The sequence below is a fragment of the Cyprinodon tularosa genome, unplaced genomic scaffold (genome assembly GCF_016077235.1).
Source record: "Cyprinodon tularosa strain WSP-4 unplaced genomic scaffold, ASM1607723v1 ctg134, whole genome shotgun sequence".
NCBI classification, from domain to species: Eukaryota; Metazoa; Chordata; class Actinopteri; order Cyprinodontiformes; family Cyprinodontidae; genus Cyprinodon; species Cyprinodon tularosa.
In genome coordinates, this window is record NW_024038158.1 from 380,693 (window position 1) to 405,977 (window position 25,285).

The window sequence follows — 25,285 nt, forward strand, 5'->3', positions numbered from 1 at the left end:
ACGTTCTTGTTTTTTTTCTTCAAAAGTCAAAGTATAACATGGAGGCATTAACATTATGTTTAAAGTAATGGATTATAATTAGTCAGTCAAAATTATATTTTAGTGTGGACAAAGAAAATATACCAAATTTGGAAAAAAAAAAATTTTTACCAGATACTTTTGACTTTTCTTCCAGTTATCTAATTCTTTTCTGGGATTGGCTGAGTCCTTGCTGCTTTGTGACAGAAAATCTGTACTTCACACTACAGCTGAATAATTACCAAATTAGCATAAACACTTAGCAGTGTCTTTACAGCCTGGGAACAAAAAGATCTCTTCTAAGCTACGAAAAGAAAAAAAAAGATCCTGGGATCCAACATCAGGAAGTGAAGTTCAAGTAGGCCAACTTGAACAAGACACAAATGTACACAAAGTAGAGAATGTAGAGGAGATGGAAGTCTGATGCACCACTGGATCAATTAAAAGAGAGGTTTTACGACCTTACACTATTACCTTAGACATGACATCAATTTAACCCAGTATTATCAGAACTACAGATTGATGGGGTAAAATAAAGATGTTATGACAAGGGATATCCCTCCTCATGTAAAACATCTGATTTTAGATTGCAAGCCTAAAAGTCCTGACAGCTTAGCTGAAACACAAAATGATGTTTAAAGCAGGGCATACAGTGTGCTATATTGCACGCAGCTACAGCTCAAACTGTATGAAGAAACCGCAGGGTTTAAAAGTTCACAGCTCATGATGCATGTTCTCACACTGTGCGGCCCGGCGCTCTGATGCGACCTTACGACGGCCGACTACATTTCAAACATGTTTGATTTTCTCCCGACCATACGTTTAAATCTGCAGCTCTTCCTACTTCTCTCTGTGCTCTTTTTAAAAAGAATTCGTAACCTATTTACTAATATCATGATGACCGAAACATTTCAAGATATGTAGAAGCTCTCAGTCTGAATCTGTCTGTACAATAAGAAAACATGTTCATTTTAACCTGTACCTGTGAATCATGGTCGTCTGAGAAGATTTTTTTAACTAGTAAAGAAGAACAAACTATGTTTTATCAAACTTCTTGCATTTTAATACTAACTTGTATAAACTTACAATTTGTTGCCATTTTTAGCTGAAAACAGATTATTCAGTGGTAGGGGTGTAAATAATAACCGTTTTGTATCGATGCATCGATCCAACAGCCAACGATCTGATGCATCGACACGTCCGCAAGAGAATTGATTCATGTATTTTTTTTTCCTCCGGTCTATTTTTATCCATTTCCTCCTGGGCATAATTCTCCCTCCCGTGCTGCGGTGGGGCTAAACCCAATTTGCCCTCCTACCTCGCTTCCTGGTCATACTCTTCAGAGATGGAAAGTAGATTCTACTCAAGTAGATTTTTCTGATATTTTTACTTTACTTTACTACTTATTTTTATGGCGACTTTTTACTTCTACTCCTTACATTTTTACACAAATATCTGTACTTTCTACTCCTTACATTTAAAAAAATTGGCTCGTTACTTTATTTTTGAATCATTTCAATGGAGTTACCGTTATTATTTTTCATGTCATCAATACCAAATTCAATCTAATTGGATGGGAATCTACGTTGCATTTGACGCACCACTACAAGATGAATCGACAGATTTGGCGGTATTCATTCGCGGCAAATCATTGCAGCTTGGTGGCGGTGGCGTTAGCATAGTAGCATGGACAACGAGATGATTGAAAATGAACACAACGGAGATCTAGTCCTATTGGCAGACATCCATTTAAAATGTAGGCAACGGCATGAAAAAAGTGGTTTCTACTTTTACTTTTATACTTTAAGTAAATTTACAAGCCTGTACTTTGTTACTTTTACTTGAGTAAAGAAGTTTAATCAGTACTTCCACTTTTACCAGAGTATTTTTTAACACAAGTATCTGTACTTTTACTCAAGTACGGAAAGTGAGTACTTTTGCCATCTCTGATACTCTTACAGCAGTGTGTTGCAGTAAGCTTGACACAGACATTTTTGATTTATGCTGAATATTGAAGCGTGGTCTGCACTGCAACCTGTGAGTCTAGATACGGCCGAGGCGGCGAGGAAGTGGGGGCGAGTTCAGTCCGATGACGGAGGGACATGACGGCCAAAAAGGGCAGAGATCCAGGTGGAAAAAGGGTCCCAGCGTTCTAGCGCTCCTCGCTCTTCTAGCGGGTCAAACTTCATGAGTTGTTTTCCGCAATTTCGGTCATAAAAACAAAACAAGCCGGCCTCCTGTCTGCGGCACTGTTTGCGGTCAGCTACAATTTGAGAAAGGAGCAGCAGAGCGTCTGTGGAGGGGGCGGGGATGTCTGGAGCCGAGGTATTGCATTGCACTCATTGCACTGATTTTATGCAGTATTTTTGCAGTATTTTTTGATGCAACTTTTCTGATTATGTTATTTGCTGTTGTTTCTATAAAAAAAATGCATAACAATATTACAGCTTTCATTGATTTATTAGGCCCGAGCAGCAAAGCGCTGCGAAGGCCTATTGTATTTCGAAAGTTTCTTATTATTATTATTATTATTATTATTATTATTATTATTATTATTATTACGATTCTTGTAGCACTTTGAACGCATTTTACGGGGACTTCGCATGTTCAAAAACTCAGGAAAATGTGGCAGTAAATTGTCCCCCGCGTGAAATAGCCGGTCTGTAATGGAATCCAAAATGGCCGCCCCCAAATTACGCCACAGCGCCCCCTAACGTGAGTTGGGGGAAACTGTAAGTCCCAGAGATTTGAAAGTTGGCACACAGGTAGATCTCCTCAAATCATGAAAAAAAGTCTCTTGGAGGTATGCCCTAAAACCCACAGGAAGTCGGCCATTTTGGCTCAAAGTGCGATTTTTGGCCATTTTTCATTTTCGCTCATGTCGAACTTTAACGAACTCCTCCTAGGGATTATGAGCTATCGGCTTCAAACTCGGTCATTATGCAGTTAAGGCATTGGAGATTAAAAGTTATCAAAGGTTTTCGTTTTTGAGCATGTTTAAGGGGTCCCCAGGGGCCCCGAAGTTAGGGTACTTTTGAAGAATTTCAAAGTGGAATAACTTTTAGAAAAAAGGTTCAAATCAAACCACGTTTGGCAGTAAGGAGCCCCTTTGGGTGCTTGACCATACTGGATGGTCAAATGATGACATCATCTAAGCCCCGCCCCCTAAGGGAAGAAAGTCACTTTTTTCACTTGGGAGGGTCCCTTTGAGTCATTTTAAACACCAGCACCTTGAAAATTTGTCAGATGATAGAAAACATGTTGGTCTAACTTCGTTTAAAGCACAGAGAGTCTGAGTTAAATGGTGTTGCCGTGGCGCCATGGCGAAGTGAGGCGTTTCGCCATGAAAATACGATTCGCTCTCATTTCCTCATTATTAATCAGATCTGCACCAAAATCACAAGAGATGATCCTAGTCCAACTCCAAACAGGAATGCAGAGCAATATTTTGTGGGCGGGGCTTAATTTCACTACAGCGCCCCCTAGAAATAACAAACTTCAAACCACCAGCCCCAAGCCGTTTTTAGTCCTAGAATATTGAAACGTTGAACACATTTGCATCTCATCACGCCCTAACTAAAAGCCTCTTGAAGCCATGGTCTAAACCCCACCGGAAGTCGGCCATTTTGAATTACAATTTACTCTATTTTGAAAGCACTGACCTTTTTTCAAAAAATTTTATAAAATCAGCCTTTTATCCAAATGAGCTAAAACTTTCAAAATACGTTCTTTACAAAGCCTGCTGTAAGCCAGTTACAATAGCAAAGCGCTTCTTTAAAGTCCGTCACTCTGATTTTTCAAAAGTTTGCGTTCTCGCCTAATAGTTGGTCAAGTGGACAGATAATGCCAGGAAATAATTCAGCCCCTAGCCATGCTCATTCCTAGGATAATGAAACTTGGCACACATCTGTATGAGCTCTCCACCTACAAAAAGTTTCATTGGAGCCATGGTCTAACCCTCTCATGAAGTCGGCCATTTTGAATCAAACGGCACCCTTATGAAAATAGAATCACTATGTTAAAATATTTCTAAAAAATCAGTTGTTTTCCCAAAAGCGCTAGGACTTTTGGAATATATTCCTCTAATCGGTACTTTTTTGATGGTGTACACAGCATAGCTCTTCTTAAAAATCCGTCACTCTGATTTTTCAACAGTTTGTGTTAACAGGAAATTGTTGTATCTCAAAAAGTTTTATAGCAATCCTAGCCAACTTTGGAACAGTTATTTATCCTTTGATTATAGAAAAGACTGCCGAGTTTGGCGTGAATCCAGGCATGTTTGAGCATCTTATGGGGTTTACAACTGCCGCAGTATATGGCATTCAAGTTTAAAGATTTTTCTTTCTTTAAATTATTTAATAAATCATCTAAAAAAAATCTAGGACATGCAAGATGTGTTCCTTGACATTTGTGATTTTTTTCGGGATTTTATTGCAAACTATAGATTTTTAATGAATTTTTTTGTTTTGAGTAGAGTCGGCCATTTTGAATTACATTTTACCGTGTTGTGAAATCACGGACCTCTTTTCAAAAAATTGTATAAAATCAGCATTTTATCCAAATGAGCTAAAACTTTCAAAATACGTTCTTTACAAAGCCTGCTGTAAGCTGGTTACAATAGCAAAGCGCTTTTTTAAAGTCTGTCAGTCTGATTTTTCAAAAGTTTGTGTTAACAGAAAATTGTTGTATCTCAAAAAGTTTTATAGCAATCCTAGCCAAATGTGGAACAGTTATTTATCCTTTGATTATACAAAAGACTGCCAAGATTGGCGTGAATCTATGCATGTTTGAGCATCTTATGGGGTTTTCAACTGCCGCAGTATATGGCATTCAAGTTTAAAGATTTTTCTTTCTTTAAATTATTTAAGAGATCATCTAGAAAAAATCTAGGACATGCAAGATGTGTTCCTTGACATTTGTGATTTTTTTCGGGATTTTATTGCAAACTATGGATTTTTAATTTTTTTTTTTTGTTTTGAGTAGGGTGTATGACCGCTAACCGTGGAGTTTGGCAGTGCTGTTTCTCCATCTTTTGAACATATACTTTTGACCCACCACCTGAGATGGCCGCAGCATCTATCTCACAGATGAGATTCATCCCAGATATTATATTTTATCCCTAGTTTAACCCTTCCTGACCAAAGCTGTGGTTTTCTCCGGCTGGTCCAGAGGTGAAGCGTGGCTGAAGAGCAGGAGCATAGGCTGGGAAGCAGCGTGGAGGTGGAGGTCGCTTGGTTCCCGCGGTCGCAACATACCAGGCGGTGCGAGCTGCGAGGGCCGCCCAATGCCACTTGTGGCTTTAATTTCAAACTTGCAACTTTGGTTAGCCTGTAAGGTTAAAAAAAAAAATTAACCAATTAATCGAATCCAATCATATCGTGGTGTATTCTTGAGTATCGAAAATAATCGAATCGTTGGGTCAGGAAATCGATACTGAATCGAATTGCCATGATGGATGTGATTTACACCCCTATTCAGTGGTATGATCTCTAATTTTTTAACCAACCCATCTCCTAACTTTTACTTAAACATTGAAGTAGCTGCTGGTTAATATTCACTGAGTGCTGCTGTGTCTCTCCTCCAATCACGCAACTACTTTGTACGCAGTGAAATGCGACTGCAGATCTGATTTCTCAAAGCGACAGATCCAATGATGTTACATCGAAAAAATAACACGGACAAAACGCTCTGAACATAGTTAGCTGGACCCAACCTCTGTTACCTTTGACTAAAGTAAATAAGAGGAAAGGGGGAAGAAAAAGGTAAATTATTGGTTGGGAATGTCCCCACCAGGCCTTCAGATAGTTACGCCTGTGACAGAAAAAAAAAACTGACACAGGTAATAGCTAACAAACAAAATGGTTTTCTAGTGGACAATGTAAACAAGAGGAAAGTTTTGAAATAGAAACAGCAGTGATGTTAAAGAAAAACACAAGAAGCTCTAAATACCAAGGGCTCAAAACGGTAATAGGAGCTGTGGAAAGTCAAAGCCTTTTGGTTGTAAAAGCTCAGTAGAGCCCTTCATTTAAGATACAGGCTATTGGAATGTTTCTGGCTCCTTTAATCTATATCTCACTCATACATCATTAAATGACTCCAGTGTGGTTCTGAACACACACAAGTTTTACATAATCACAACTTTTCTAATTAACTTAATTTCACTGGAAATTGAATTTTGCAGCTTCATATCCTCACTGATGGAATTACATCGACCCGTCGCTGTGAGTACCGTTAGAAGATAAAAGTTATGGATATGTTCCATGTGAGCACCCTTATATGGCTGAATGTGCATCATAGAGACACATTTGTAGGGCCTGTTGCAATCATAAGCCCTGAAAGCACGTGTGGATAATGGAAAAGGCTGTTGGGAACAGATGGTTTATTACCGATTAACCTGAGTACCGATATGTGAACCATTCGACGGGTTAAACAGAAGACGACTTTTCATCACTGTTGCTGTTTTGTGGTGAAAAGGTATAGATGATCTGAAGTCATGGTAGATTAAAGCTAAATAGTTTAAAGCTCGAGAGAGTGTTTCACAAATGCGGATGTGTCTTTGTGTTTATTCTGGTCATTAGATTGTCTATCACCTATTCTAGACAAGAAAAATGCTATCCTAACAGATAAGAGATCTTCTGCCTCTATGCATGCAGCAACTTCAATCCGGTAGAATTGATGTTTTTATAACGTTTTGACACATTTAAATTGTTTAATGCAATTAAAAGATTTATTTTTAAGGGTAAAAAAATATATATTTTAAGGAAACCCCATTATTGTGGTACCCTTAAATACATAAATACAGTGCAAGCTATTGGAAAATAGTCATAGTAGGAAACTGATTGCTCAAAAGTTGGATTGCTATAGGTCAGTAAATTGAAGCACATAGATCGCATTGTCACGGTCTTGGTTCTGTTATGTTTTCTTTTGAGTATTCAGTTTACTTTGATCCATGTTCTATTGGTTTAATTCTTAATTTGTTGTGTTTTCTGGTTATATTTAAGTTCTTAGGTTTTTATTTATTGCCCTGTTGCCCTCTTGTTGTTCTTCTGCTCCCAATCTGCTTGTTAGTCCTCTCTTTGTTCAGTCAGCCATAAATACTCTCCTTGTGTGTTACTTCGTCTTACCCTTGCTCCTTGTGATTGTTTTCCCCTGATGTCTCCATGGTTCTGGTTTGTGTTTTATTTTTATCTTGGATTTTTGGATTCCTGTTTTTGCTACCTGTGATATTCTATTAAATCTGCAAGAACTCACCTCAGCCTCCCTGCCTCTGCATTTTGGTCCTCACAAAAACCTCCAACAAAATCGTGACAAACAAAGATTAGGCATCTGAAATCTGTGTCTCTTTGGTCGCTTCACCATGACAGTGCTACAAACTGTTCAGCCGTTGAATTATATTTTTTCTTCTAAATTCATAAAATACAAACTTTTGGTTTGATTTCCTAGGCTTTTAATATTTATAAAGTCTTTATTTATGGATCCCGAAAAATGTGATTTGGTATGAATGGTGGCAAAATTGTTACTTTGAGTTGGAAAAAGTTGGAGACCCCTCACATAGATCATTGTCAATCTACTGGCATGATTAACTGGATTAGGTTGAACGGTTTTACATTTAGGATTAGATTGGACTATTAAAGCTATACTGTCGATGCGCCTGGTTTGTAACAGTTCATTTAATGTTTATTTAATAAACCCTCTTAATAAAATAGCTAAAACTGAGTTACAGTTTATTTTACTTTTGAGAGCTCCAAAAGATGTGAGACTGGAGCAGAGATTCACTTTTCAGCCGTGGTAACAGCCATAAACAAACAGCAGGAGGAATCAAATCATTTATTTCAGAGAGCATTTGTGTCTTAGAATGGCTCTATCAAAGCACATACGCTAAATCCAACTGTAACATCAGGCTAAGAAATATCAAAGTTATGTTCACATACACTCCCCATCCTGTCTGACTGAAGTTCAGTTTCTTTATAAAAGATGAATGAGGGAAATCTATGATCAGATCTACAAAACTAGTGGAGACAGAGCTATACAGAGCTGAAGCTTTATGAACTAACGTACTTTCTTTGCTTGTGGCATAAAGTCTGAGCAAACGTCATGAATTGTGAGCCTTTAAGGACAAATTGTGATAAACTTGCACTAGAAGAAAAATCTGTCACTATAAGAAATACAGAAAAAATATCTTAAAAAAAGGTCACACAGTTCTTTTAGAGTAGGCTGGAGTGCTTTAATTGAATTAATGCAAAAAAAAACAACAACAACCAAATAATACAAGCAGAAATAAATAAAGTGAGGGTTTTAGTAGTGGAGAGTCAGAACAGTTTTAATTTCTTCTTTATTTCTCATTGGCTGGTTATACTAGGATGACCATATTTTAACATATTAAACTCACACCTTTTCCTTACAAACCAATACAAAGGTGCAATATTTAGAAGATTAATTTAAAACATGCAACGTGTGGTTAAAAGGGGTTTGTTAAATTTTGTAGAATTAATAAGCGACATTTGAAACTCCAAACTATTAACAAATAAAACTCTATTTTATTTTAGATTAGATTTTTCAACCCAGTAATGTCTGTTGCATAAGTAATAAAATTACATTAGCATTAAATATCATCACATACAGAGATGATTTTAGAAGATTCTGAAGGTTATGTTTTAAAAACTTGGTAAAATAACTGTTGTAAGTATGTACAGTTATTTGTTAAGGGCATTCTTGGCAGTCTTTCTGAGGCTTTTATTTTGTTTATATCAATATCTAACTTATATCACATTGTTAAAAAATAAAAATATTGAAATAGATGTTTTAATCTAACCTAATCAGAACTAAGAGTTTGTGTACAGCATTGCTTCATATTCTGCCCATCAGCTGAAGCTCCTGTCTTTACGTAAGGAGTAAAATTACATTATTCTAAATAGGCTCCATGGACAGTGCCACAGTACTTTTATATCTCTCTACATATGTTGATAAATAAAGGGGATTATATTAGTTTAATTTTTCGCAATAATTAGACTGACACAAGTTGGAACCTTTTTATGAGCCAAATATGTGGTGTTTTGAAATATCATGACTGCAGCCTGTAAATAACTCAATGGTTGTATTCGCTGATATTCTGTACTGCAGTAATTCTTTAAAAATAGTATGTCAAGCTGGAAGGACAGGATGGACAAATGCCTTGGTTAAGGGCTTCTTGGCATCCCTTCTAATGATCCATTCAGAGCCAGGGGAGTCTTTTCTCTGATATAGATAACTGTTATTTACAGCCTCATTACAAATGAAACCCATAAAACAGAAGACTGGAGAGAAGAGGAAAACAAAATACAGCCCCAAAGGTAACAACAAAAAAGCCCCTGATTCATTCTTTACCATTTAGAAATAATCAATCACCTAACAAAAAACAGAATATCATTTCAGTTTTAACACGCTAAAGAAGGTTGACTTTTAGCTTGTCATTGTTCTTTGGCAGTGGCAGGTATTTAGTGCTCCTTTTCGTCCTCTACATCGGATGTCTTCAACAGGGGTCCACCGAGGTACTGCATGGGGGTCGCAAAAGTTTTGGTTGATTAGACTTTTTTTTTATATCCCCCCCCCCTGCTATTTTTTTGCACTAGTTGAAATGTCTTTAAATCCACGTTATCATGAATTCAACGCACTGTAGTAAACAGATACATGGAGGCAGAAGATGTCTTTCAGTCATCAATGCACACATTTAGCAACACACAGGAGCTCTTTCAAGCTGGACACCATTTCATTCACAACACCTGTCCCATCAACCAGGAATCAGAATAAGAAATACTTTAATAAAGCAAAGGCCATATTACCTTTGTTACATGACTCCATCTGAAATAGAGTGACTATAGGACACAATTTCATACAATATACATAATTAAGAGGTCCCCGCTCCATCTCACCATCAGTTTGGGGGTCCTTGCTCTGGAAAGCATTGAAGACCTCTGCTCTACATGATAAATCCCTGGCAATGGTTAGATAAATCAGAGCGCTGATGTCAGTCTGAGCGCATGTTTGTTTGGAAAATTTCCTAGATAACTACTGTCAACTTCAAGAAAGTCATCCTTGCAGTCTTGAGTCTATTGGTCCACACTCTAGCCTTATTATGGTGCTTCCAGCGGCTGGCATCACAGCCGCCTACTGTAAAAACGGTACTGTGGAAAACAGAGCACTGCTTGGCACCTCAACTCAGGAGCTGTAGTACAACCGCTAGCAGGGAGGGCAGCAAGTTTAATGGCCTTCCTATTTTACATAATAGCTGTTGTAAAGATGAGTCATACGTTTCTGTATGGCCAGTTCAGTAGTAGCTAGGAAGCTGCTTTGTAATGCAAATATTTCCTGGAATAACACTGCATTTGAAATGCTTCATTTCCTCCTCATAATAACAGTGGCCAAATGCTGGTTTGCATATTTTTTTGACTCATATGAATTACACGGAGAACCAGTGAGTTTTAATTATTATTTACAAAAGCAACAAGAATCTGGAAGTGGAGAACTGCAGGCAGTCCTTGGCACAGTGAAGGCCAGGTGGCGGCCAATTACCCCATTTACACTACCCTTGAAAAACCGTGCCGAGACCGGTCCGAGCTCAGTAACTGAGATAACTTATCGTGTGTAAATGGAAAGCAAACTGAACTGAACCAAGCTAGACACAACCGAACCGATCTAACTGCAGACCAGTTCCAGAGGTGGAGTCGGCTCGGTTTTTCCCTGGCTCGGTTCTCTGATAACAAGAGCGCATGAGCAGAACGTGTCATCTCCGTCTGGCTGCACATCCCGATTCACACTCTATTCCAGTAGTTGGCAGTAATGCCCCTCCGGAAGTTGCTTGCCAACCAAAACAAAATAGAAGAAGAACAACTATAAACATCCACGAAAGGTTGCCATCTTTGCCTGACCCTCCGCAAACACTGAAGTACAGCAATAATAATCAAGCATAACTTTCTGAATGTGACGGCCGCCGCCATTTTCATTTGCTTGATTCGCTCCTTCTTCGTCTTCTTCTTCTTGTGTTTTATGGCGGTTGGCAACTTTTGGTGCATTACCGCCACCAACTGCTTGAATTTCTCCTTCAATACTGGCAGTAATACCGCAGATCGTCACTAGGAGTCGAGGAACCGAGATAGCGTGATGTGTAAACAGTCGTCAAAACCGAGCTCGGCCTGGTTAACTGATCCGAGCTGGGACCGGTCTCGGCATGGATCGGTTTTTCAAGGGTAGTGTAAATGGGGTAATAGTCTCTGGGAGGTGAAGGGGGACAGGAAGGAGGGCAAAGAGGACTAGACAGGCTTTATCAAAGAGCCGTGAAAAACAGGATGATTCTTGAAGTTATCTGGCAGCTTGAGGCAAACTACAGAGTGACTGAGCACTTCCTGGAAGAGAGTTTGCAATTACAAGCCTTAAGGTTAATGCCAGGAGTTGATTAAAAAAAAACCTTTTGTGCAGGTGAGCACTGGGGAGCAGGAATCTTTTTGAGTGAAACCCTTCGACGGTGGTAGTCCACTAATAAAATGCAAGCTACAACAAAACTACAGATGTTTAGGGATGGCAATGGTTAAGGAAGACCACTGAGAGGCTGGTGACTAGCTTGTTGTGGGCACATACTGGAAAGGCTAGAAAAATTTGCCATGTGGGCTCAGTGAATGAGGCAGGACCTAATGGGAGTAGGAACCTAAGCCTGCACTGGAAAAAAGCCAACTTGCATTTTTTGGCCTAAAATCGTAATATTAGTTGGTTAAACTTAAATATATAAATTATTGTTACTTGTGGCAATAAAATTTGTTAGCACAACAAATCAAGCCAGTTATATAATCTAAAACCCTTTGACGATCTGTTAATACTTAAATCTTTAAGTTGGAGTTCAATACAAGGGAGAAGAGTTCTGCAAACTCTTATATCTTTGTTGTGGAATGTGAGAAAGCCAACTTTCCAAGTTGGCTCTTCACTTGGCCTCATTGTTGCTGTGCTGCCTCGAGCTGGAGTCCATACAGGTAAATAACCCTTAATTAAATTACAATGAAGCTCTAAAATGATACGAAAATGTTATTCTAAGTTGTGTTGTGTAGTATTGTACGTCATTTAATGAAGAAGACAGACAATTTTTTTTTAACATTTAAAGTATTAGGGAAGCAGCTGTTCCCACGGTTGCGGTTCCGAATTCTCCTGAGTGGTGCCTAACCTTACACGAGTGAATATGATTGGTCGTTTATCAAAGGGGCGGGATTGTTGTGGCGGAAAGTTCGTAAGCCAGTTTGGTTGTGGCCAGTGTCTTGGAAGCATCTTGTTAAACAGTTAGCAACTTAGTGCTAGTAGGTTCCCAATAGGAAATTACACAGTAGCACTTAGCAACGACACTGTCAAGGAACGCTATGAACAGCGGAAACATGCAAGAGGAGGAGAGTTTTGTGTCAGAGGTCATGGATGAGGCTCCTCCATCATACATTTTTTATTTTGTTGTTTAGTTTGTTGTTGTGGAAGAGGACGCCAGGGCGGCAGAAGCTTGAGAGAGTTGAGTAAACTCAAAAGCAAAACTTGAAATATTAAGTTTAATTGCCCAACTAAAAATTTTATCGAAGTTTGTTGCCTTGAAATTTTGAGTTCATTCAACTTTTTTTTTTTTTTTTGCAGTGTGGTTTGGAGGTCCAGTGCCAGAAAGCAATGTGTTATAATATTGCAAACAGAAGTACTGAAAGCAGGGTCAGCAAAGGTGCCACTGGTGATTCTGTTGAAAGCCTTGAAATGTTCTCAATTTAAAGACTTGATCATTATTTCCTTTTTTTATATGAAATTATGCTAGCTAAATTCTCAGCAACAGCAACTCACAACAAGTAACACAAGTTGGGATAAAGTGAATACCTCTGTTTGTTTTATCTTCCCAGAGCATCAGCCCTTTCTTGATGAAGTGTCACTTACTAAAGGGAGCCAGACCCTGACAAGTGAATGACAAATGCTGATAGCAAACCACAAGCACCGGAAGACCCTGAAAGACAGCTCCTGCAGAACTGTCAGGGCAGAACTAAATATGGATCTGTTTGGATAACAGGAGCCTTAACTGTGTGGGAACCAGAACCTAAGGACTGTGAAATGATAAGAGTCAAAAAGAGTTAAAAACATACACTGATGCATTAGGTCGTAGAAGAATGTGTAAGGGGTAAGATGGATGCCAATAAAAAGGTGTGCATGGTGTCTCTATTTCTAAATGAAAGTCTATTTCTAAATGAAAGTCTATTTCTAAATGAAAGTCTATTTCTAAATGTTTGTACCTTTTTATCAGCTCATAGAAGCATGTGACATCAGATCCTCATTTGTGAGAATACAAGTTTTGAAGTTATGAATAAAATTTACAGTTACAACAATACAGTCAGAATTTATACATTTACGAGTAACAGTTTTTACATGCAAATATCTCACATTCGTAAGAATCAAAAAATTATGAGCAGGAAACACTCATTTACAAATACAAAGCAAGAATCCACATAGAGGAATCACAAATTAACCAGTAGAAATCACAAATTAATGTGTACAAATCACAAGATTAGGATTATGAATCTCAAATTTATGAGTGAGAATCAGATTTAAGAGCAAAAATCACGAATGTACAAATGCAATTCACAAATTCATATGAAGAATTACAAATTTACGAGTAGAAATCACAAATGTATGAGTACGAGTGACACATTTCCATATGCAAACCACAAATTTAAAAAATAGAAATAAAAAATCTAGATTTGTGATTTTTGTTCATACATTTCTAAATTTGTGATTTATACTTCTATTGTTGCAAAGTTGCAGCTTTTCATAACCTTTTAACTTGTATTCTCACAAATGAGGATCTGATATTGCATTTTTAGTGAGCTAACAACAAGGAACAAACAAAACACATTTGTGCATATTGTTGACGTTAAATTTTGAAATTCAGGCATCAGCGCATACGCCTTTATAGATGGTTATCTCACGCCATACTTAAGTTACTGCTTAAGTGTAATTTAACAAATGTTTATAATCATTGCTGAGTGTCAGATATTAAACTGCTCAAACTGACTAAATTATTATTACGGAGTGCGCCAATAGTTGTTCTGGAGGAGTTAGGAGAAGACCCCCACCTCACTCCCCCATGAACATCCAGGGGAAGGACATAGAAACTCTGGAGAGTTTTAAATACCTGGCTGTACACATCAATAATAAACTGGACTGGACTCATAACACCGACGTCCTTTACAAGAAGGGCCAGAGCTGCCTCCACCTCCTGAGGAGGCTGAGGTCCTTGCTGTTAGCAGACCCCTGCTTAAAACCTATGATTCTGTGGTGGCATCAGCCCTCCTCTACGCTGTTATCTGCTGGGCACCTGGCAGCGCAGAGTGGGACAGAAAGAGACTGAACAAACTGGTGAAAAAGGCTGTTCTGTTCTAGGCTTTACTCTGGACTCGGTGGAGGAAGTGGCTGAGAGGATGGTGGTGTCCAAGCTTACATCCTCATGGACAACACCTTCCACCCTCTGCACCAGACTGTAGAGGAGCTGAGCAGCTCATTTAGTGAAAGACTCTTACACCCTGTGTGTCAAAAAGAGCGCTACTGCAGATCATTCATCCCTGCTGCCATCAGACTTTACAATGTGGCACTATAACTGCAATAATTTGTGCAAAACTAAAATACAATTACTATTTAATAGCCTGTGCAATAATCCTGTTAAATAAGAAACTTCAGTTGTTATAGTTATCTCACTACCTCAATGTTGTTCCTTACCTGGTGGCACTTTAATGTACAACACCAAATCCAAGTCACCTTATATCTATGCCCAATTCTTTTTTTCTCGATCAACCGTTATATTTGGACGCAATATATACCCCATGCAACTTTTCCTCTTTTTAGCACCTTATTGTGATCTTAATGTGACGATATGCAGAAAAGTTAATGGGGTATAATGCATTTTTAAGGAACTGCATCTATGTTGCATCCTCCTCAGAGATTTACAACAAGCACAGACACCCAGGAGTTTTTTTTTATCCAGTCTGATGTAAAAGAACTAAAATCTTAGTGCCTCCTACTTTTCTTTTGCTCAAATATAACATAACACCAGAGTGCAAGTCAAAGAGTTGTTTGTTAAAAGAAAAAAAAAGCACTATGGACATACACGAAATGAGAATATTTTTCTAATTGACAAGCTATTCTTGCAAGGCAGAAGAATCTCCATCTCCTGTGTGAACAGTGGATGGGTCAGAGTGCTTCTCCTGAACGGGATGCAGCCAGAGCGTCAGGTGGAATTACAGAAGGGGCTCGGTCTCAGCAGACTCTACCTCAGTGGGATTCCCTCCTCCCTTCCTCCAGCCAGCCGCTCTGATGTTTATTGCCTTTCCAAGCATTTTTAAATCATCCATCCATCCATTTTCCATCATGCTTATCCCACACGGGGGCATCTTTAAACCACACACACATTTTTATTCCACATAATGCTCCACATTTTTCACCAGATGGAAGAAATCCCAAAACTGACATGAAACCTTAGACAGACTGAGAAACTGTCATTTGGTCCAAAGTACAAGTGGAAAATTGTGGGTTAGGCTGATTAAGAAGCAAACTGACAGAATCTACCAAACCCTTCACAGCCTCTTCTAATCTCCAAAAGTCTGATACATCCTTAGCCCCCCTCAGGACTCATCTTTCAGCGTGGGTGTTTTAGAAAGGACCAGCCTGCCAACGATGCATGAGAACATGACGGTTTCTAAATGCCAGACCAGCCCGACCACTTACCGCCTCCGAGTCTTCAAAGCCATGAAGGTAGAGGTTATCGTACATGGAGGACTAAGATTCCAGGAAGCGGATCTCTAGTGCAGAAGACCTTATCCAGAGAGGATGGACGAGAAGGCAAGAGGACCCAAAAAGCACACCGACAGCCTCTTTCTCCACATGAAGGTAGAAAGCGTTGAGCCCACACCACAACAGAGCGGCAACATACAAAAAGAAAACGAGGAGCTCTTCTCTTTCTTGATATTAAACAGAACTTTAAAACCTACAGCTTGAATAAGTATCCATTCCCATCCTAAGGCAGACTAGCTATTCCCAGACCTGCCGTTTCACCTGCATTCAGAGCTCTGATAGCTCCAGCCAATTGCTTCCTTCTGCACTGGCTGATGGCAGCACCGGGATGCTGCCCTACCATTGGCTGACAGGGACTCCAGTCAGCATGGCCAGGCTGTGAGTAAGGGGAAGAGAGAGAGAGAGAGAGAGAGAGAGAGAGAGAGAGAGAGAGAGAGAGAGAGAGAGGGAGGGAGGGGTCTTTGAAGCCTGAGAGCATCATTAAGCAACAAGATGTGTGGGTGTGTATGTGTGTGAGGTAATCTCCTAAAATAGACAACCATTTGCAAAGACTGACATTTAATTTACACATGCAGAGGTGAACAGGCTGAGCGATGATACTTTAAACAGGAGACAGGACTGATGATATCGACCCTGACGGTGTGTTACAGGAACTACTCACATCCTTACAGCTGCGTGGACACAATAGGACCATTAAAGCGATCTATTACCATTTGTAACAGTTATTGATTGTGTAGCATATAATAAACAAGGCCTACTGTACACGTTTAGAGTGAACAGATTGACACTTTATACCTACAGTCAAAGAGAGTGGGAAAGAAGGTGAAAGAGGTTTAATTCAATTCAATTCAGTTTATTTCTATAGCGCAAATTCACAACACGTGTCATCTCAAGGCACTTTACAGTTCAACAGATCAAACATTAAAATTGATTCGGTTTTCTATCTAAGGAAAACCAGTTGATTGCATCGACTCATTGACTCGCATGCATCCCTCACACTAAGCATGTTCGCAGCGCCAGTGGAGAGGAAAAACTCCCTTTGAACAGGAAGAACCTCCAGCAGAATCAGGCTGAGTGTGAGCGGCCATCTGCCGAGGCCGAACGGGGCTCAAGGAGACAGAAGCAGAAATACAAAAGGCAACTGTAACTAGCCATATTTCAACTACAATTTAAACTAAATTTCTTTATGATCAGAATTGCTAAGTTTAGAATTCAACAAACTTTTAAACTGATTATATTTTGAGGGCATTTTTGCATAAAATAAAATAGTCCACCCTGAGATTTGGAACTACTTCCAGTCAGGATATAATAAATGTTTCTCTAGTGTCGGTACTCTTTCTCTATAAAAATATTGATCGTGAACAAATGCATTCCACACATTTATATTCAGTTTTTGACTCTACCATGGATAGAAATATTTAAGGAATCTTTTAAAATGATGTCTCCCAAGAACATTAAGAGGAACTAAAACCAAGCAAATTGAACAATGGATGTGAAGACTTCAGAACAATTGATTTTAATCAATTTTGTACATGAAACAGCTTTACTGTCACTGGCGAAATGCGTTAGTTTGTTTTTTTCATTTAAGTAATCTTACAAATCAGTTTTTACACACTGTTAATGCCATTACATCACTTGGCATTTAACGCAACTCGCTACTACAACTGGATAACTCAAAGCTACTTTTTATAAATACACTTTCTGTGCTGCGGGGAGAGATTTTTACTGCAAGGACAAAGCAGGGAGCTGAGATGGACATACCCGATGCCGATTGGTCAAGGAGTTGTAATGTGGGCGGGTGTTCATCATGCCTTGATTTGATGAAAATGTTCCTACAAAGAAGCACTTGTTGAAATCAAAGGCTAAATATTTCTGTGATTTGCTCATTTTTTTTCAGGAAAAAAGACATCAGTTAAAAGCATCTCTAAGTAGTATTGCTTTCTGCACATATTTCACTTAGTGGTGTTTGTTGTGCGAAATTGATTTCCAATCTGTGGGTTGTTGGTTCAAGACCCACCTCATACTTTTAAAAGTTGCGATAAAACACAAGCATTTTGGCCAATGTGACTAATTTGTATTGGTTGCCATAGCTTTAGATTAGATTTGAGGTCGGGAAGTTCGGTCTGGCATTGCTCAATAGTAGCGGGAGTATGCTCGCACAATATCTGGCGGGCCAATCAAATTGTCAGGGCGGGCTTTATACGATGATGGACAGATGATCAACAGGAACGTAATCAACCACGTGACCAAAGCGCGCTTGGGTGACAACAACAATGGCTGCTGCCGGAGAGTTGAGGTGAGTAGATTCTGCTATTAGGTCTGTTCTAGAAGATATCGACAGCAAATTAATTTTAAAAGAGGAACAGAGAAACGCGATCAAGGCATTTGTTGAAAAAAAAAAAGATGTTTTTGGCGTCCTTCCTATGGGATTCGGCAAAAGTTTAATTTATCAGCTGGCTCCCTTGGTCGCTTAACATACGTCACGCACTCCGTTGCTCCTATTGGTTGTAGGTCTATCCAATTGAATGCAGAGGCATTTTTTTTCCTGGTTCATTCGAAACACGCCCCATAATCACAGCTCTATGGAGCAGTATCAGACTCATATTCTGACTAGAATTGAGTCGGACTACGTCAGGCTAGAGTTTAACCAAAAGACAGGTTGAAAACATAACTTCCAACCCGATTAAAACCAAAAACTGTGGAAAAACTATTATGTTTAAATAAAAATGACAAACACCTTTCATTTTCTCATTATTGCACAAAGACTTTCGCTGTCTGCTTGAGCTTATTTCACTAAAATGGCAGAAAACAGTGTACCTTAAATTATTTTTCACTTCTAAGGCATTTTACACACAAAAATTGTAAAGATTTAATTATACAGACCAAATACTAACAATTTCAAATTAACTTATATGGAGAAAAAAAAAGCAATATTGCAAAAAAATCACAGGTTATATTACTAACTGTAGTTCTGCACTTCACCAGTAGGTGGTGACATGTTCACATGAGGCCTCATGAACTGTGGGGATCGTTGAAGCAATTTGGCCAAACGGTTCAATGCCTCATGAGGCCTCATCTCACCATCACTAGTTGAGGACCCAAATGCAGAGACGGAAGGAGGCAGAGATCAGTTTTGCAGATTTAATTATGATCCAAAGGAAACAGAAGCAAAACTTCACAAAAAAACAACAACCTGAAAACCAAAATCCAGGATGCATCAGGGAAAACACACATGAGGAACTAAGAAACAATGAGGAATCAGCTAACAGTAACTGAGGAGGAGGAGTATAAATAGGAGACTGAACAAAGACCAGGCTAATTGGCAGATTGGGAGCAGGTGTGGAGAGAAGACTCAAGTAGGGAGCTAGGAGGAGACTGGCACAAGAGGGCAAAAGAGAGCTACTCAAAAAATAAAAGACTGCATAAATATAACACAAAATGAAATAAACAAGAAAACACAATATAACATAAATCAAATTGGAACTGAAATATTAAAAAGAAACTCAAACTCAAAAGTCCACAAGGGGAGAACAGCAACAGTTTGATTTCCTTAAGTCTTATGTCTTTGGTAAAACATTATTAAACGAATAAAGACTCAGCATTCACACACAAAGAGAGTGCAGACAATGACACCCCTTATCACCGTAATGGTTTATTATGGCTACTGGACCATTAAAGCTACTGTGTGTAATAATTACAGGGATATACAGTCAGAAATGTAATATATTATACATAACTATGTTATTTTATCATCATCTACGAGCTCAGCCTCTTAACCTTAATATTTGCGTTGCCTTAGAATTCGTTATTTATAATTACATAGGAGCGGGTCTTGCAGCCATGGAGGCAGACATCTTTGCGCTACGGCAGCGCAGAGCCAACAAACTTCACAGCCAAACGTTACAACGATGTAGAAAAAATAACGGGTATATTTATTATCTTAAGTCTACATGAAATCTATACCCTACACAGACTAATGAAATACTATCTGTAAAATTATCTATGTAAACAAACCTCATCACTTGAGAAGGTAGGTGATTCCGACGTCGTTGAAGACATTTTGTCCCGTAACGCTCGCCGTACTATTGGGGGGGAGAAGCGGTGGGGGGGAGATGTTCATGTTGCTGCAGTCTGCAGTCTGACCGCTAGATGTCGCTAAAAGTTACACACTGTAGCTTTAACAATTGCCATGAGCACTAATTGAGTTACTACGATAACAAAACACAACCCTCTCTGGCATATTGGGCTGCAATGAAAAAACTGAATTACAGGCCTTCTTTACTAGCTGTTATATGTTTTGTAAATCTTTTTTTTTGTGTGTGTGTGTTTTTTTAATGCACTCACAGGGGAAACACACAAACCTAAAGAAAGTTTAAAAAACAAAATAAAAATAAAACATCAGGACCTATTTGTTAGATCCATGTTAATACATATATAAAAGTAGAGTAACAGCACCCTCTTGTGGTATCTTGTTTTAAGCAAACTAAACAAAAGGGCAATATTAAGAAACCTTTACTCTCTACCTTTCTTCGAAAAACGTCACAAACTATGGGAAACAATTAGCTCTACATTACATGGCTAAGTTTTAGACCTACATTCAACAACATACATTTATTAATCCCCTGCAAAAAAAATTCCTATTAACCACAAAGTGGTTTCAAACTGTAATCCAAAACATAAACTTTCAATAAACTAAGGTTATACCTCTCCCACAATTTAAATGTTGCTTTGATGCAAGTAGTCATCATTTATTAGTAGTGAATGAGTAAAACTAACAGGAAAAGAGCCCCTCAGCATGATCTTCTAACACTATGCTTCTAAGCATGTATATCATTCTTAGGTTTGAAAACCTCACACTGATGCCACCAACCATGTCTAAAGCTATTAAAGCTAAACAGCCACATAGATTTCATTTGACCATAAACCTTTTCTAGAGAAGGTATGACTTTTTCCATGCGGGCTTGAGAATTATATATCTATATTGTAAAACAGGCTTCTTTCTCTCTTAATAAACTCTACCTGCATATCAATGAAAAAAACTCTTCTAGGTGGACAGTAGTGCTGGGATTCCAGCAGTTCTCACTTTATCCAAGCTTTTCCACAATTAGACTTTTCTTATGGAAAAAATGCAATAAACATACCCTATATTCAGCAAGGAAATACGTCACCTTTGCAGGAAGACAGGTAAGAGTAAAGATGCATCAAATATGCAGAACACAGATTCCATCTTCTAGCTTAAATATGCTATTGTGCAAAAACATATGAATCAAAAGTAAACAGAAGGTGATCTAAATTCAGAGCAAACTGCAGATGTTAATGTCAAGTTTTGGTATTCTGTCCAACTACAAATTTGACTTCTTTAAGGTTGGAATAAATATTTTCAAATGCCAAACCGCTTTTAATGTGCAGCACTGTTTCAGGAATCCATTTTCTTTAGGCCTAATTTCACAGATGATCATTTATGAATTTTCTTCTTTATCTTTCTTTTAAAATTACAAATTGACGAGTACAAATCAAGATTTCACAAGTTTAAATCACAAATTAGGGAGTGCAATTCCCTAACATGACTAAAATTTGTATGTAACAAATTTACTCTAGTAGTAAAAAATGTATCAGTAAAAAAAATCTGAAATGTATGAACACGAATAAGAACACTTCATATACAAATAACAAATCAAACACAAGTTTATAAACTCAAGAAACTAATATACTAGTAGGAATCAGAAATGAATGAATACAAATAAAAAATCTGCATGTACAGATCAAAAAATCACAAATAGGAATCACAGATTTAGGAATAAAAGTCAGTTGAGTTGAAATTGAGTAAGACTAACACATTTATTAATCACAATGGGTTTATGAATTTTGGCATTTACTTAATTATATTTAGTTACTTTCACACAATTGTTTGATTTTAGCAGGGTACGACATAAAACAATTGTGTTAAAGTAATTAAATATGATTAAGTAAATGCCAAAAGCGGTTGCTTTATTTTTGTCCGTGTAGAAACCAAAAAGTCTAGAAATATCAATTCAGGAAATACCTAAGGAAAATTATAACAACTTTTTTGCAACACCTAAACATTTCTATTCCTTTTCCTCTTCTTTTAAGGAAGAGGAAAGACTTAATGGTCTTTATTTGGGGGCAGAGGGATTGATTTACTCAGGAAGAGCTCACAGATTGCTGGGTACATGCAGGCATTTGTAGCATCAGTGCTTCCTACAATTCTCAAGCTGCTGCAGAGTTTAGCTGGTTGGCCTAAATAGTCAGGGATAAGCAGTGTGAAGTCCACTTCTTATCATTTTCTAGACGGTAAACAGAACAAAACTAGGTCAAAATTAAGATTCAGTTGTGATAATGGACACATCTCAACAAGGGAAACAAATAAATGAGCTCTGCTCTATAAACTTAAATATAAGTCGCTCCCAAAGCTGATAAATGAATACTGAAAAGTCAAAGACAAGCAAAAGGTTATCTGTGCTATTTCAGAGCAGCGGCTTGAGATTACTCCATGGTGAACATCTGCTGCTGTGTCCTCTTTTTAAGTAGACTAGAGACTGGCCCAGAAACTGATCCGACATCTGCACACCAGCTACTCACAGAAGCATCTGTCTGTGTCAGCAGGGCAAGCAGAGGACCACTACAGTCCAGTGATAGAGGAAAAAGACTACCTGGTCTGTGTATTGTCGTGCATTTTGAAAAATCAGAGGACAAAATTCTCTTTATTTTACTTTGAGCTTTTTTTCCCCAGCTTTAAATTCTGTTTATTTGCAGACCTTTAAGACAATATACATTTAATTCTGATTATTCTGCATTCTAATATGAATCACCCATTTTCTATCAATTTAGCTTTTTGTTTCTATGCATGCATGCATATGCACATTGTCAGGGATTTCCTACTGGGTCTGGTAGATTGGTCCCTAGACCTGGGAGAATAGTGTATGCATGAGGAGTGTAAGAATATGATAGAAGTCTGCCGCTGTCCGTGTCTCTTTAGAGTGCTGGTATATATCTATGTAGGTTAGGGGTGGAACGGTTAACAAAATCCACGGTTCGGTTTGATTCACGGTTTCGTGGTCACGGTTTTCGGTTCAGTTCGATTCGGTATATGTTGATTGTTACACCAAAATCCCATAAAAATTCATGAAATTAATGAAAAAATCCCCCAAAAAATAATGGATTGTAATTATTTTAAATGATCCGCGGAAACCCTGGATCATTACCGTATGTTTTGCTGCTTTGAATTTAATCATCTCGCGCATGCTCTCTACCATCTCCAAGGAACTCAGAGCGGAGCGGACGGGAGCCACAGTGGAGGCTTTAGGCTTTGCTTTGTGCAGGCGGTCTGGAGCGGAGCGGGATGGAGCGCTGACAGAGTATGAGGGATTTCGGGGTTAGCATGACATGTTGGTCATGTTGCTGTTAGCATAAACAAAACGTGTTGCACTTTTATCTACAACTTTCTTTCCACCGTCATCATGTGTCACTCTAAATGCAAAGTGGTCCCATACAGCAGACCTCTAAAGTGCTGCTGGCGCGTCTTCCAACTCCTGTTCTTTCCCACTCGCCATACCCACAAAATTCTCCACAACAACTGATTTTTTCAGGTGCAAGGGTGGGATCATGTGAATGTGACTGGATGAATGTGAATTTATCTACTTGTCAGGTTGAGTAATTGCCTATCCCCCCCACCTACTGCAACATCTTAGGTCTGTGCGGGACTGTCTCGATCTCCTGTTATAGTCCCGGCCAATGAGAGGTGCCTGTGTCTGATGGTTCTCTAGGTTTGGGTACTTCTGTGGGCGCTGGCCATTTCCTAGTGGCTGCAGGGCTGGGCCTAAAACTCCTGGCCCTGTGGGGTCTACACTAAGGTGCATCCCCGGGCTTCGGACCCCAAGGCTCTCATCCGGGCCCCCCTCGGGCCGGTCACACATGAATAAACAGAACATCTTGTGATACAGATGTTATTTTCTGTTTGCTACATGTCTGATTGTATAAATCAGAATTTTTAGGAATAAAATATCACACTGATTATCTAATTTAAAGGGTTAAAACTAAAAATACAAACAATTTGTTGTTTACGAAACAAGAACAGATTTCCTATGGTAGATATTTAACAAAAATAATGAGTTGTGTTTTATTTAAAGGTCATGTGATATTTGTCGCTTTAAATTATTTTTATTTAGCTGAGCTTTGGGTAAAATGGCTCCCTGGATTTGAAAGTTTGCAGACCTCTGCTTTAGAAACATAGGAGCACCATCAGAAAATATCAACAGCTCATCGCTGAGGTCTGAAGAGAACCCAAAGCAATATTTAGAGCAGCATCATGGTCAGACTCTGCTTTGTGGCTTTAGGAGCTGCACAGCCTGGTGCAGTTGATGGAAACATGAATTCTGGTTTGATGCGAAAAAAAAAAATGTCCAGAATTCATTCAATAAATCACTGGAAAACCCCAAAAAGGAAATTTATTCTAGAAATAATTAAATCTATAATTAATTCTGTCGAAGGGAGTGGGTTAACATTCTAGACTGCTTTGATGGTAAAAAGAAAAAGCTTAATTGAATCTGAGCAAAGCACAGAGCTTTCAGGGAACTGTTTCCATTACCGTCTGAGGGACAATTGAAAGCTCTCCTGTTATCCTTCATGGTGACAAGTTCAAATAGATCCTCATCCAGTCTATTTCATAGAAATGCGGCTGTGTGTTTCTTCATTTTTATACCTCAGGGACACGGAAAATCATGCAATACTATTGATTGATTAACTGAAAATATTTACTAGAACATAAGGAAGTTGGAATAAAGAATATGTAAATTTTTATATATATAAACGTGTAAAATAAAAAAAAACAGAAAAGTGGACCGAATATAAGAAAAAAAGTCACATTTGGACCCCATGCTAGTAACGGGTTGGACCCCCTTTTGCCTTCAGAACTGCCTCAATTCTTGGTGGCATAGATTCAACAAGGTGCTGGAAGCATTCCTCAGGGAGTTTGGTCCATATTGACATGATGGCATCACACAGTTGCCGCAGATTTGTCGGCTGCACATCCATGATGCGAATCTCCCGTTCCACCACATCCCAAAGATGCTCTATTGGATTGAGATCTGGTGACTGTGGAGGCCATTTGAGTACAATGAACTCATTGTCATGTTCAAGAAACCAGTCTGAGATGATTCCAGCTTTATGACATGGCGCATTATCCTGCTGAAAGTAGCCATCAGAAGTTGGGTACATTGTGGTCATAAAGGGATGGACATGGTCAGCAACAATACTCAGGTAGGCTGTGGCGTTGCAACAATGCTCAGTTGGTACCAAGGGGCCCAAAGAGTGCCAAGAAAATATTCCCCACAGCATGACACCACCACCACCAGCCTGAACCGTTGATACAAGGCAGGATGGATCCATGCTTTCATGTTGTAGACGCCAAATTCAGATCATCAGACCAGGC

At 38.7% G+C, this 25,285-nt stretch overlaps 1 protein-coding gene across 3 annotated transcripts in view; it reads right to left on the reverse strand.

Moving 5' to 3' along the window:
* The window catches only part of cacnb4a (calcium channel, voltage-dependent, beta 4a subunit), a 68,663-nt gene that overhangs the window by 34,951 nt on the left and 8,427 nt on the right, over positions 1–25,285 (reverse strand). Inside the window, exon 1 of one of the 3 annotated variants that reach the window (XM_038277734.1) lies at positions 15,772–16,179. The exons of the other annotated variants lie outside the window; for them this stretch is intronic. Coding sequence (XP_038133662.1) covers positions 15,772–15,816 — 45 coding nt within the window. The 5' untranslated portion in view covers positions 15,817–16,179. Of the gene's footprint in view, positions 1–15,771; positions 16,180–25,285 lie in introns of those variants that run through there. 3 annotated transcript variants of the gene reach the window in all.